The sequence below is a fragment of the Prionailurus bengalensis genome, chromosome D2 (assembly GCF_016509475.1).
Source record: "Prionailurus bengalensis isolate Pbe53 chromosome D2, Fcat_Pben_1.1_paternal_pri, whole genome shotgun sequence".
NCBI classification, from domain to species: domain Eukaryota; kingdom Metazoa; phylum Chordata; class Mammalia; order Carnivora; family Felidae; genus Prionailurus; species Prionailurus bengalensis.
The window spans coordinates 71,110,309-71,123,746 of record NC_057351.1 but is presented as its reverse complement, the minus strand read 5'-3'; the positions used below and the strand labels follow the sequence as shown (position 1 = coordinate 71,123,746).

Here is a 13,438-nt window from a genome sequence, read left to right as displayed (position 1 = left end):
ATTCTGATTTCGAGAATTTGGAATTTACCTGAACCAAAAGGCTCATCTTGCTGCTTACTAGCATTATAGCCTGGACACCATGGTGTGCTGGTAAACGCTCTGGGAGGGGGGGCAGGAGAAAGCCTGGATGTGTAAAGGCTGCCAATAACCATAGTGTAAATCCCCCCCCCCCCCCCCCCCCCCCCGCCGACTCTCCCCCCACGGCCTATCTCAAACTACAAGGTGAAGTCACTGGCCGCACAGTTGGGCGGGCAGTGCACGGCCGGCTCTCCACAGCAAAACCAGCTCCGGCTTCCCACTCGTGGGGCAAGTCCCTTAGTGTCTCTGAAGGTCACTTTTCATGGCTGTAGAATGAGGCGAATTTGAAGTTGATGGGATCAAGGGAGATAATATACTTGGACCCCTTTTATAAATCGTGAAGTACGAATGCACATATCCGTCATTTTCATTAGTTTGTCTAAAATGCTATTTTTAACTAATCGGTCATTCCCGTAGTATCCTGAGCCGTGAGTAAAAGCAGCCAAAACAAAAGGCAAAGACAGCCGGGAGCTTCCTGTGCTGTTGTCAGACTTCAGTTCGTACCTCACAGGGATGCCTGGACCTATGTCTTGGTTCTTTCTATTTTAACCCCTCTAAGGTGTCTGGAGTTGGAAGCCAATATTGGTATCGTGCCTAAGCTAAACCCTGTCCCGTGACCGTAGGCCCGGATGCTAATAGACCGTGATCCTGTCTCTAAACTCGTGTTCCCAGAATGGCTCCAGGGGGACCACGGTCTGTCCCAGTCTCTAGGTCAGCAAGGAGGTCACTCTCTAGCAGCCTGTAAAGATGTAGGGTTTTGCCAGCCCGGTTCCGACTGAAGCCACTGCCCACTTGGTTTGACTTGATCCATTTCTTTTTTTTGCTTTTTTTAATGTCGTTAAATGTTTACTTATTTTGAGAGACAGAGAGATAGAGAGCAAGCAGGGAGGGGCAGAGAGAGGGAGACAGAGAATCCCAAGCAGGCTGTGCACTGTCAGTGCAGAACCCGATGCGGGGCTGGAACTCACGAACCGTGAGATCATGGCCTGAGCCGAAATCAAGAGTTGGATGCTTAAGCGACGGAGCCACCCACGTGCCCCCCGACTCGATCCATTTCTAAATGGGCTTTCCGGGGAAGGGACAATGTGAGATTCCCGGCTGGCCTTAAAAGGCTCTATCAAATTTCAGAAGGGATTTTTGTCATACGTGAGACATGCCTGCTCATGCAGGCTGGTGACAGTTTCTGCTGATGTGGACCTCTGTGCGCTAGGGTAGTACTGGAGGGGATGACGTCATGTGGTCACCTGGGAGGCGAGACCTGTATTCTTAGACCCTCTTTACCGTCTCGGGGGGAAGAGAAGCACATGGCGGGAACGCAGGCCCGAGAGGCAGGGATCCGGCCTCCTGATCCAAAGTCCTTTCCAATTACTGTGAGGGAGGGGAGGCGGGACTCTAAGCAAATGACTGCACCCCAAAGTAACATTACTGAGTGCGTCAAAGAAAGGCTAGCGGAGGTCACAGAAGGGTGTTGCCTCAGTGAGTTATCTCAGCCTAGAGGTGTGTCTGAGGACTCACTCTTTTAGGAGGCGGCGAGGGCACCAAGGTGACTTTTAGGTCCCTTTCTGAGACTTGCCTTCCTCTACAGAAGGCAGGTGTAGCACATCCGGGCCAAAGGGTCATGTAATTTACAAGGAGGAAACTTCCTGGCTGAATCATCATAATCCTAGGACCTCTTTGCCTTGCGAGAATCAGATTAACTGGATTTGAGCCTGGGACGTTTCTATAAGCAGGAGCCCGGCTGACCGGTTGCTGACTGTGCCTTTTAGTTGAGAGGAATAGCGAAGACCTGTTGGCGCCGCGTCAGAAAGGCGAACTGAGTGTGCGGACATCTTACAAGTGGAGGGTGACAGGTGGCAGGGAAGCCAGAACTCAGCCGTCCTGCTGCCCGCCTGCCGGGAGTGTCAGTGCCAAGGCAGCCCTGCGTTTTGTGCCCACATAATAATCCTGATTAACAAACTAACGTGGTATAAAAAAAAATTAGGTCGTGGAAGCCAATTAAAGAGGAAGATCATTTTGAGCAGCTAATGACAGGGTTACGGTGTGTAGCTCCAAGGAACTACCACTTGGCACAGCAGGAAATTGACTTTTAGGTAAACTGCAAATTAAGCACTCTGTGCACTTACGTAAACTCTTGAGTTTCTTGTTTCCTGGGCTCAATAGCAGTGCCCTTCTAGCACAAAGAAGGGGAGTAGGAGTGGAGAGAAGCCGGAGCATCTCTGTGATGTGTGTTTACCATTAAATGGGAACTAATGGGGTAGAAGCTCAGGAAATATTTTAGGTAATCCAACAGTCTCGGCAACGTAGACTCCTAGGAGAATAGGAAGCCCACCTTTAAGCGGCAGCCAACCTTACCAGCAGAATATCATTCTGTGATTGCAGATGCAGACGAATCCTCACAAGAGACCCTTTTCCAATCCAGGCCCGTGCTCAAGGCGGAGGCCACAGGGACGGCCGTCCTGGTGGCAGGCTGCGTTTCCTCCCTGTATCACCCTCACCCTGTGAGTGTTCTTTTCCCATAAATTGCTGCAGCCTGGACTAATTTCCTTTTATATTTGAAGTGCTATTTCCCATCTGCTTATTTACTAGCAGGTGTTACCTTTGGGATTATGATGCAGCTGGGTGTTCCCCGCCTGTGAGCTGTGTAATCAGAATTTAGCTAGTACGTTGCACTGGTCTCATTTCCTTCTGTGCTGGATACGGCTTTCCTGTGGAAATCCCCTGTGCAGTGCTCCCGAGCACGGGCTTTGGAGTCAGACTACTTCTTAGCTGTGTGATCTTGAACAAGGGATCCAGTTCAGCGGAGGTACCCTCCTCAGCACTATAGGAATAAGAAGACAGCACCCCCATAAGGCATCTGTGAGAATGATCTGTGATCACAAGGATAAATTAGTCCTCTTAATGCCCGGAACATAGTAAGTCCTCAATAAATAGTACCTGCTGTAATAATAGAGTGGAGTTATCTACTGAGATGCCGTGAATTCAGAACTCCGTAGCTTCACGTGGGAGATGCTCCAGTAACGGTATTGGGTGGCAACCATATTTTCCCTGATCCAGAAATTGAACTGAGAAGTCCAGAGATGGCAACCCGGATTATTTGCTGCGTGAAGCGAGAAGTAACCAGAAATTTGGAGTAATTGGCTGTGGAGCTTGCGGTTGCATAAGGCCAGGGTTGACGCATTGTGACACAAAAGCAAAATAAGCACAAAACAAGACAAAGTCAGATGCTGGGTGACAATACAGGTATTAAGTGCGGGAGGACGTGGGGGAGAATGGAGTATTGGATCAACACAGACCAGAGGGAGAACTTCAGAGAAGAGCCAGGAGCTGGGCTCGGCCCCATGGGTCAGGTTGGATTTGGACAAGCAGGAAAAGAAGAAAGGGTTCTAGGTGAGGCACAGAGCCATGTGTGAAGGCTCTGGGGATGCTGAAGATCGTAGACCAGGGAGTGGTCAGAGGGCCCAACCAAAAGGGGATTGGCATATTTATATAAACAAGTCATAGAGTACTGTGTGCATTCTTTGCGGTTGGTTCAGAACCACTTTTCACAGTGCTCAGTACTCTGCAAATACTAAATAGCTTAGATATCTAAATAGCTGGTGGGGACCGTGTTATTGAAGATCTCTGAAGCTACTCAGAGCACTTTAGGCTTGATGGACTGGGACTGAGTCCATCAGAAGTATTTTGTTTTTACTTTAAGGAACTTTATTTTGTAGAACACTTTTCAATTTGTAGAAAACGTGAGAAGTTAGTACAGAGAATTTCTGTATACCTGAAATTTCCCAGGTCAGTAACGTTTTACATTAATATAATCCGTGCATTATAATTAACCAATATTGATGCATTATTAACCAAAGTCAATATTTTATCCGTATTTTCTTGGTTTTTCTCCAACGTCCTTTTTCTGTTCTGGGATCTCCTCAGGGGGCCACATTAGGTTTAGTTACCACATCATCTCAGGCTTCTTGTGGCTGTGACAAGAGGACTTGCCTCCTTGTCTTTGGTGATTTGGACAATTTTGAAGAGTACTGGTCAGGTCTTTGCAGAATGTCAATCTGGGAATTTTCTCATGCTTAGACTAGGGTTATCGGGTTTTTTTGGAAAGAAGATCACAGAGGCAAAGTGCCCATTTTTACCACATCATCTCACTGGTACAGACTATCACTGTGGCTGTCACTGTTGATGTTGACCTTGAGCACCTGGCTGAGGTAGTGCCCACCAGATTTTCCCACTGCAGAGTTCCTCTTTCCCTCCTGTCCCTACTGCCCTCGTTGGAAGAAGTCACCAAGCACAGCCCACACTTAGTGGGGATTTATGTGCCACCTCTTTGCAGGTCACATTGGAGAAGAACCAGGGAGTAGAAAACTCTCCACACGCTGAGAAAAAGGGGTGAAGGGCAGGATCTGGGTGGCAAGAGGAAGGGGGTGCTCAGGCACTGTCTCTCAGACAGCGGAGAGAATTTAGTGGGGACATGAAAAGAGGCTGGAATCAAGGATGATTACAGGGTTCCGAGTGGCAGTGATCAGGGGACTGTTTGGGTGTAGAGAGCACTGCATTCATTGGCGGCCAACTCCATTTCTTGGCTGTGTCACCGTGGCGGAGTCACTTCATCCCTCTGAGTCTCTGTCTGCCCATTTGTTAACCGGGGTTGACCGTTCCTGTCCTTCCTGCCTCCTAGTGCTCTTTGAGAGTGAAATGACAAAATGCAGATGTGAGCGCTCAGAAAGCCATCAGGCACAAAGCGTTGTAGTTTCAAAGGCGGCTAAGGGAGTGCTGGGGCCTTTGGGAGAGGAGGGCACCCAGGAGAGGATTCTGAATGTCTTAGATGATCCGGGACAAGTCATGATTCACGCTGCGTACTCTGTCATGGGTTTGTGATTGTCACCTGCTGAGGAGATTTCTATTTCAGATACGCTTTCTCAGATGTTCTGTTTCTGGGGGTCTACTACCTTGGTCTGTTGGGCAAGACGAGGCTGGTTGTAGATTAAAAGGAAGGACTTCGCCTAGTCTTTGTGGCCTTCTTAATACCTGTAGTGGCCTCTGCTTGGGGACACTGAAGGTTACTGGGATTGCCTTACGGATCTCAGTCCCCCAGCCTCACCACCTGCAATATCTCATAGGCATTTTCACAAGTAATGCATCCAAAATGGCACTTTGGTTTCTGTCCTTAATGGAGTTTCAGAGATGTGACTGACTTGCCTTGTCTGCCTGTGACAGGCAGCGTGAAACTTTTCAGCTTGCAGTGGGCTATTTATCTGAGTAGCCAGAATCCCTCCAAACTGGATATCACATAGTGGAGGAACCCCTTTACCTTTATGGGCAAATGGACTCGTGGCTCTTCATATATATTTCCTCACTGTTCAGAAAGTATGCGACCATGCTTTTGGTATTTCATTGTACTATTCTTATTTAAAATTTTTTTTTAACATTTTATTTATTTTTGAGACAGGGAAAGACAGAGCATGAACAGGGGAGGGTCAGAGAGAGGGAGACACAGAATCTGAAACAGGCTCCAGGCTCTGAGCTGTCAGCCCAGAGCCCGACGCGGGGCTCGAACTCGCGGACCGCGAGATCATGACCTGAGCCGAAGTCGGCCGCTTAACCGACTGAGCCACCCAGGCGCCCCTGTACTATTCTTATTTTAGCAACGAACTGATGAGCCATGAAAGATTTTAAGCATGTCCATGCAAGTTCCAGGGTAAATCATTGACTTGGTACAGTAGAAAGAGTCAGGAAGCTCGTTAGATGTGACTCTGCCAGTAACTTGCTAGTAACTTTGGGCAAGGGATGTAAGCTCTTTGCCCCCCAGTCTCCCTATCAGTAGAACAAGGGACCAGCCAGGCTCTGAAAGATGGCTCAGTGGCGTAAAAATTAGCAACAGAGCCAGCAGGCGTTAAGAGGAGGGTGGAGTTACTGTCATTGCCATATCGCGACTGACTCGGCGTTATTTCAAAACGTGTAGACTTGAGCCAACGAACATACATGTGGTGTTAGCCAAACTGCCAAAGGCACTTGGGTAAAACGAACTTCTTTATTCTTCTTTAAAAAGGAGCGAGATTCTTTTGTCGATGTTGTTGGGGTGAAATGAACACTCTTCTTTTGGTCTTTGGATTCTGCATTCTCTAATAAGGAAAGCCCATTTCTTCACCAGGGCGTTGTTCTGATATGTGTCTGCCTACCGAGGCTGATGTGTGATGGAAAGGCGAGTAGACACGATATAGGCTGTGCTCATCTCTGGGTGAGCACAAAGGTCACCTCTGGGCAGGAGGACATGGTGTAATATATATTTCCAGAGGGAAATGCTTGCAAAATACAGATGCCGATCCCAATTCTGACCTTTGTGGCTGGTGCCGGCAGTCGGTCTGGCACCTTCGTTGAGACAAAGGGGAAAGCCAAGAAGTGAAATGATATTTTCCTTCCCTCATCATTACTCAGCACGGCTTGCTTGCTTAGCTATAAGGAATTCAAGCATCAAGAGAAACTGCACAACAGTATCCAAAAAATGCATTCTCCCTTATGTCCAAGAGATCCGCTCTGCTCCAGTATTGTTTCTGAGGAGGATGGTCTTATGGATTGCTTTTTTCAGTTAACTTTCCTGTAACTTGCTTATCCGTATTGTTTCAATTCTAGAGGAAAATCGTTCTGAAACTAGAATGTGGGTAAGAATCACCTGAGGAGCTGACTAAAATGATAGATCCCTAATTCCCACCCCTCGTTCAGTGGGGCTGAGGAATTTTTGGATATATGGCCCCGGGGGTTCTGATTCAGGGGGTCCGCAGAGCTGCTTTGCAGATTCTCACCGGGTGCCACGCCCACTAGTGATACTTTATCACACACACTGTTTGTTCCCTTCATAAGCCAAGTCCTAGTTGCTGCTTTCAGAACCGCCCTGGAGCTTGGATAAATAAATCCTTGCCTGACTCATAACAGTTTGCAACTCAGACAAATAGTACGGGAGAAGCGTAAGTTTGGGAGGCAGAAAGGCCTGAGTGTCGAGCTTCCAGCTTCTACTTATTGTTCCCTGAGCAGGTTGCTCAAGAACTTGTTCCATTTGCTTATCTGTCAAATGGGAACCGTATTACTCACATCACCGAGAGGCGGGGGCGGTGGTGACGATGGGAGAGAATGACTTGTGCATCAGCACTCAGCACCATGCCTGCCATTTAGTGGATAGATGCTCAATAAATACCCCTTTCCTCCATTCTCACTGGAAGCAGGATTAAGAAACAAAACAAAAATTCATAGTCATATTTTCCACCAGTACTTAAAGCAAATATTGCTAGAGAATCTTTTTTTTTTTTTTGAGTTTATTTATTTATTCTGGGGAGGGGGCGGAGAGAGACAGACAGACAAAGGATCCAAAGCAGGCTCTGTGCTGACAACAGAGAGCCTCATGGGGGGCTCAAACTCATGAACCGGGAGATCATGACCTGAGCCTGAGTTGGATGCTTAACTGACTGAGCCACCCAGGCGCCCCAAGCGAACCTTTTTTTTTTTTTAATGCCCAGGTAAATAGATTCGGGGCCTTGTTACACATCACTTTAAAAGTCAGTGGTTTGTTTTGTTTTGTTTTGTTTTTTAGCAATCTGGAGAGGATGCCCCTCCTTAATTGCCTTTGGTAACGCTGACTTCTGGTGTAAATACACATTTCCAAGAGCGATCCCAGGGGGCAGAGAAGGCCACGCAGGCGTGTCACAATGGTGGTACCTTTGCTGACGCTCCCCAGGTCCGGGGCAGAGAATTCGGATCAGGTGTTTAACCTGAAACCACACCTGCTCCTGGTCAAAATCTCCCAAGGACCACCTTGTTGCTCAGAACTCAGCTAGCAATGGATTATTTGGACTGGGTCGTTCTTCCTCTTTCCAGGTGAAATGACAACGTGAGAGTGGTCTGAGAGAAACAATGCAGCATTATACTTGTGGTGTCCTGTGAGCTCCTTGCTGTAACGGGCTCTCTAAATCAAGTGTCAGCATATCTGCCCACAGCTCTCCCCTGTCCTACCTGGCTTTGCCGTTGCAGGAAAAGAAGTCATCTTTGTTCTTTGTGTTGGCTGATTAATTTTTAGGTTCGCTGTTCTTATCCCATCTCCTGCGTTTGTGGATACTTACGTCCTACATTTCTCTATATCACATGGTTCTTCCTCCCGAGGACTCAAATCAGGGGGAAAAAAAAAAAACTAGCAAAAAGTGCCTCTCTGCATTCTTTGGCTGGAGAAATTGCGGGTTACATGAAGACCCTTGGTCAGCTCCAGGCCACAGTGTCATCTCTCTGCCTTTTATGGGCCAGGACAGTCTCAATAACTTCCACGTTCTGAAGGCTAAACTCTGGAAATGGGGAGAACAATGCCAGTGAGACGCAGCATATGACTTTAGAGCCTGAAAAGACCTTGGCAGTCCCTTGGTCCAACCGATCCCTTTTGGTTTACAGGAAACGAAACTGAGGTTCGGAGAGACCCCCATAGTTATTGGTAACTTCTTTTTTTAAAAGTTAGCGCCCACACTGTGTGTATCAGGTCATGTGCACACGGCAGGAGGCTCCTCATAGGCCTCCAGCGGGTGAAATGAGCTGCCAGAGGAAGGTCAGGGGTGACTCTGGTAGACCAGATGAGAAACTAGCCAGCACGTGCTATCTAATGAGTCAATAAACCTTTGCTGAGCTCCTTTGGGGCATGAGCATTCTGCTGTGCTCTGACCAGCTGGGGGAAGGAAGAAGAATACAAAATGGGGGGAAAATACGAACTGTAAGAAATTGTCCCCATCCTTGAGGAGCTTACAGTCAATAGTGAACTCCTTACTGAAAGGTGTTTCTAGACCAAAATAAAGACATATGACAAATACATATTACAAAATATTAAACCATACAAGATCATATATTTAATGGCCCAGTTATGTAGTCCTACAGAGGTTTGGGAGGAAGAAAGAGGGTTGCTGGTTCCCAGAGGGACAAGTCAAGTGTTTTCCCCCCTGGACTGTTAAAGCCACAGCTCTCTTATTTTTCAGTGTATCCTCATGATGATGGCACAGGGAAGGGGCTCAGTTCATCCTTCTTGAATCAACGTGTGGCTCATTGGGTAACATAATTATGCGGATATTTTTTTTTTATTTTTTTTAAATTTTTTTTTTTAACGTTTATTTATTTTTGGGACAGAGAGAGACAGAGCATGAATGGGGGAGGGTCAGAGAGAGAGGGAGACACAGAATCGGAAACAGGCTCCAGGCTCTGAGCCGTCAGCCCAGAGCCCGACGCGGGGCTCGAACTCACGGACCGCGAGATCGTGACCTGAGCTGAAGTCGGACGCTTAACCGACTGAGCCACCCAGGCGCCCCAATTATGCGGATATTTATGTACGCCCGTAATTGACCCCTTTTGTAGGAATGCTTTCTACTCACATGGGTCTCTTGTCGGTTTTTTCCAGTGGCGCACCCTCAGGACCCTCACCACCCATCGGAGAAGCCTGTCATTCACTGCCATAAATGTGGGGAGCCATGCAAGGGTGAAGTGCTTCGGGTCCAGACCAAACATTTCCACATAAAATGTTTCACCTGCAAAGGTATGGTGCCTCCAGCTTCCTGGTCTAAAGGCATGTCACAATCTGTGCTCAACCTCAGGATCTGTCCCTTCCCTTTAACCCCATGCCAGGCCACCAGGTGATACGTGAGTGCTCAAAAGCCCTGGCGTCACTTATTTTCTCTAATTTGCTTGGAGCCGACACATGGGGGAGGCTAAGTCCCCCAAAGACTAATGGTACACAGGCCTTTGAATGTTTACTGAGGGCCCTGATCCTGGGAAGAGGGAGAACAGTAAAAACAGTTTTGTGTTTTTCCCCTGAAATGGGAAACTCTTACCCCAAAGTCACCTTGTCCCGACAGCCATTATTTACAGAAGGGCTGGTAAGCTTGTAAGATTAGGGTTCTAACTCACTGGATCCTGTGGGGTAAGCGGGGAGCATGTGTGTGTGCATGAGCATGTGTGTGTGTGTGTGTGTGTGTATTGAGAAGTGAGAATTAATCAACAACACTTGGAGGGCCTCCAAGAAGCTAGCAAGTTGAGACTGATTTCCATTAACAAGTCTCCCTTTTGGGGTTTCTAACTGTTGGCGTCTTGGGATGAAATACGCTGCCCTGTTATTCTGGAGCCAGGGCAGGACTGAGCGGGAAAAGAGAGGAAGAGGAGAGTGGCTTTGTGTGTTTGTTTGAGCTGAGGGCAGGTGGGGAGCTCAGGCTGGGTTGAGGGGTACAGGAGGAGGGACAAGACCATGAGCCTTCTCTGTAGCTCACCCTGCCCTCTGCACACGCTGGCCTCTCTCCTCCCTGGATGAGCATTTCCTTCTTGGTGTCTTCTCACGGTATGAACTCAGCATTGTCATCTTAAGCCATCCATCCTTGGCCGTCTTGGTAGGTGGACTCCAGGCTACCGAGTGACTATGAAATACATGAAAACAGGAGGGGCAGGGCCTTATCTGGAGTCCACAGCTGATTGTTTCACGGTGGGTAAACTTTTCAGGAGAAAGAGCACTGACAAATGGCTGGGTGAGAAGATGGAAGGGGAGGGGAGGACATCAGTTTAGCTCCCATCGAGCATGACAAAGGGCTGCAATGCGCATTCTATAGAGAAGGATTCTTTAGTCCTTCCGCAAACACCTAGGAGTAAGTACCAGACATATCATTTTCAGATGACTCAAGTTGGCCATCCAGAAACATCACGGTCTCACCCAGGGTGCTGACCGTGCTGCCACTCTGCGTGGCTTGAGTCTCACCATTGCCCCCGAGCAGCTCTGTGATCTCAGGCAACTTACGTCTCTCCGTGGCCCCATGTCCTTATCTGTACAATAAAGAGACTAGACCATGGGATATTTAAGTCATCCTAGGTCCGAGGTTTGCCGATTCCGTATACACATAACAATGTGTACAATAGAGAACCCAGAGGTACTGAATTAGAGCCTCCTACCATGTCAGAGAAGAGGTGTTTTCTGGTTACATCCAGATTGGTTAACTGAGAGCCAGGCATTATATTCTGTTTCATTTTTTGCTCATAAATTGCCTGAGACATGGCTCAAGGAGTAGATTTAGATTTGGTTTGAAATAAATATGGTCCACAAACAATGGTGGCTTTGCATGTATTCTGTATTTCTTTTTTTTTTTTTTTATGTTTGAGAGAAAGAGTGTGGGGGAGGGGCAGAAAGAGAAGGTGAGAGAGAATCCCAAGCAGGCACCAAGCTGTCAGCACAGTGCCCAACGTGGGGCTCAGACTCGTGCGCTGTGAGATCATGACATGAGCCAAAACGAAGAGTCGGACACTTCACCAACTGAGCCATCCAGGTGCCCTCTGTATTTCTAACGGAAAGTACCAAGCGTTAGTCTCAGGTCTGGGTTGTCACTGTTCAGCACACTAAGGTATTAGAAGACATGTTTGTTTATCCCCCATGGGAAGCTTCCTTGCTTTTTTTTCTTTCCTAGTTTAAACCTAAGGGCTGAATGTAAGTTACTTATGTTGGGACGTTTTCCCATATACTTTATTTCATACTACAAATGTGTTCCTGAAAAGTCGAGTGTTTATATAAATTGAATCATATTTTAGGAGAACTTGCTATTTGTAGGAACTATTTTTAGTTTAACAAAACTTTACTAAAATAAATGTCTTCTATTCCTATAAATTTCTGTTTTCTCACACTTGATCTGTCAATGTCTATTTTCCTATGTCCCCAATTCCTGGGGTTACCCTTTTCTTTAATACCCAAAGAAAATGGTGTATGCACCTCATTCCTTATACCCTAGCAAGTCCATTCTTTTTCCCCAAGATTCTAGAGTGATGTTGCCCAAATAGAAATACTCTGCGAGCCATGTACGGGATTGTAAGTTTTTGAATAGCTGTGTTAAAAAGGCATAAAGGGATGGGTGCAATGAACCTTCATAGCGTCTTTTATTTATCTCTACATACGCAAAATGTTATTTCAACATGTAATTAATATAAAAATTATTGAAATATTTGACTTTTTTTTTTCATACGTGCTTAATCGCACATCTCAGTTTGGACTGGTCACGTTTCAAGTGCTCAGTAGCCCTTTGTAGTTAGTGGCTCCAGTATGGGAAGCCCAGCTCTAGAGAGCCCTTGAGATTTGCATTCTTGTGGTCCTCTCTTGCTCCCACTTCTTGCCAATACCAAATTCTTCGTCTCCCTTTTTGAATGCTGCTCCTTGGGCATTTCTTCACCTCACACTGGCCACCATGTCTCTTTATTTCCCAAGATCCCACTAACATAAGGCAGCTGTTTTCGGCAGACTTTACTGAAGGTTTGGGATAATGGAAGGAAGTTATAGCCCAGAACAGGCAAGACTGTCCTTATATTCTCAGACCATGTCCAAAACAAGAAGTTTCTCATTAGCGGGTGCCCCTCCTATCTGTCTGTCTGTCTGTCTGTCTATCTATCTATCTATCTATCTATTAATAGACTTTGATTTTTTTTAATTTTTTTTTTAACGTTTATTTATTTTTGGGAAAGAGAGAGACAGAGCATGAACGGGGGAGGGTCAGAGAGAGAGGGAGACACAGAATCGGAAGCAGGCTCCAGGCTCTGAGCCATCAGCCCAGAGCCTGACGCGGGGCTCGAACTCACGGACCGTGAGATCGTGACCTGAGCTGAAGTCAGATGCTTAACCGACTGAGCCACCCAGGCGCCCCTAGACTTTTATTTTTAGGGTAGTTTTAGGTTTACATAAAAAGTGAACAGGAAGTACAGACCGGGGCCATTTCTCATACTTACTCAGAACTTCCACCTGCCACTATCTTGGTAGGTCTTCCTCTCTCTACAAAGACCCTTCTGCCCTCCGTCCCTGGGACCCCCATTTCCTTCTCCCTCGCCCTCCTGACTCCACATTGTCTTAGAGTTTCTACTTCTTATGAATCCATTAGGATGGTTTCCCAGAAGAAACAGAAGTCTTCTCCTTAAGGAATGTGGTCTTCCTCTTAACCCCCATGGCCCAGACTGCAGCTAAGTCTTAAAACAAGTTTTTTTCTCTCTTCCCATTACATCTAAAGCAAAAATGCCATGTCCGGATAGTGAGCTAATATCCCAGGCCAGAGGATTTGGGGGAGAGAGAAGTTGCTAAAACCAGCCTGGGCTTTTGAGCGAGAGCTGGCCAAGTGCGGAGGAAGAACATTCAGGTTCTGACTGTGATTTGGAGGCCAGGCAGAGTTTCTCCCTCAAGTTCTCCCCCCTCCCTCACGCCCTACTCTCCTTCACTCACATACCTTGCTGCCAAAGCCTCATAGTTCTTGAATGGGACCAGAAGTAGCCTTCCACAATTAGAAAGAACGTCCTAAAATGCAGATACCTATGGGAATAAAAAGCAGAAATGAACTCTTTC

At 47.0% G+C, this 13,438-nt stretch overlaps 1 protein-coding gene across 27 annotated transcripts in view; it reads left to right on the top strand.

Moving 5' to 3' along the window:
• ABLIM1 (actin binding LIM protein 1) overlaps positions 1 to 13,438 on the top strand; it is a 300,499-nt gene that overhangs the window by 151,718 nt on the left and 135,343 nt on the right. For all 27 annotated transcript variants that reach the window (XM_043597635.1, XM_043597630.1, XM_043597643.1 and 24 more), the window contains exon 2: positions 9,491 to 9,625. In XM_043597635.1, coding sequence (XP_043453570.1) covers positions 9,491 to 9,625 — 135 coding nt within the window. The remainder of the gene's footprint in view (positions 1 to 9,490; positions 9,626 to 13,438) is intronic.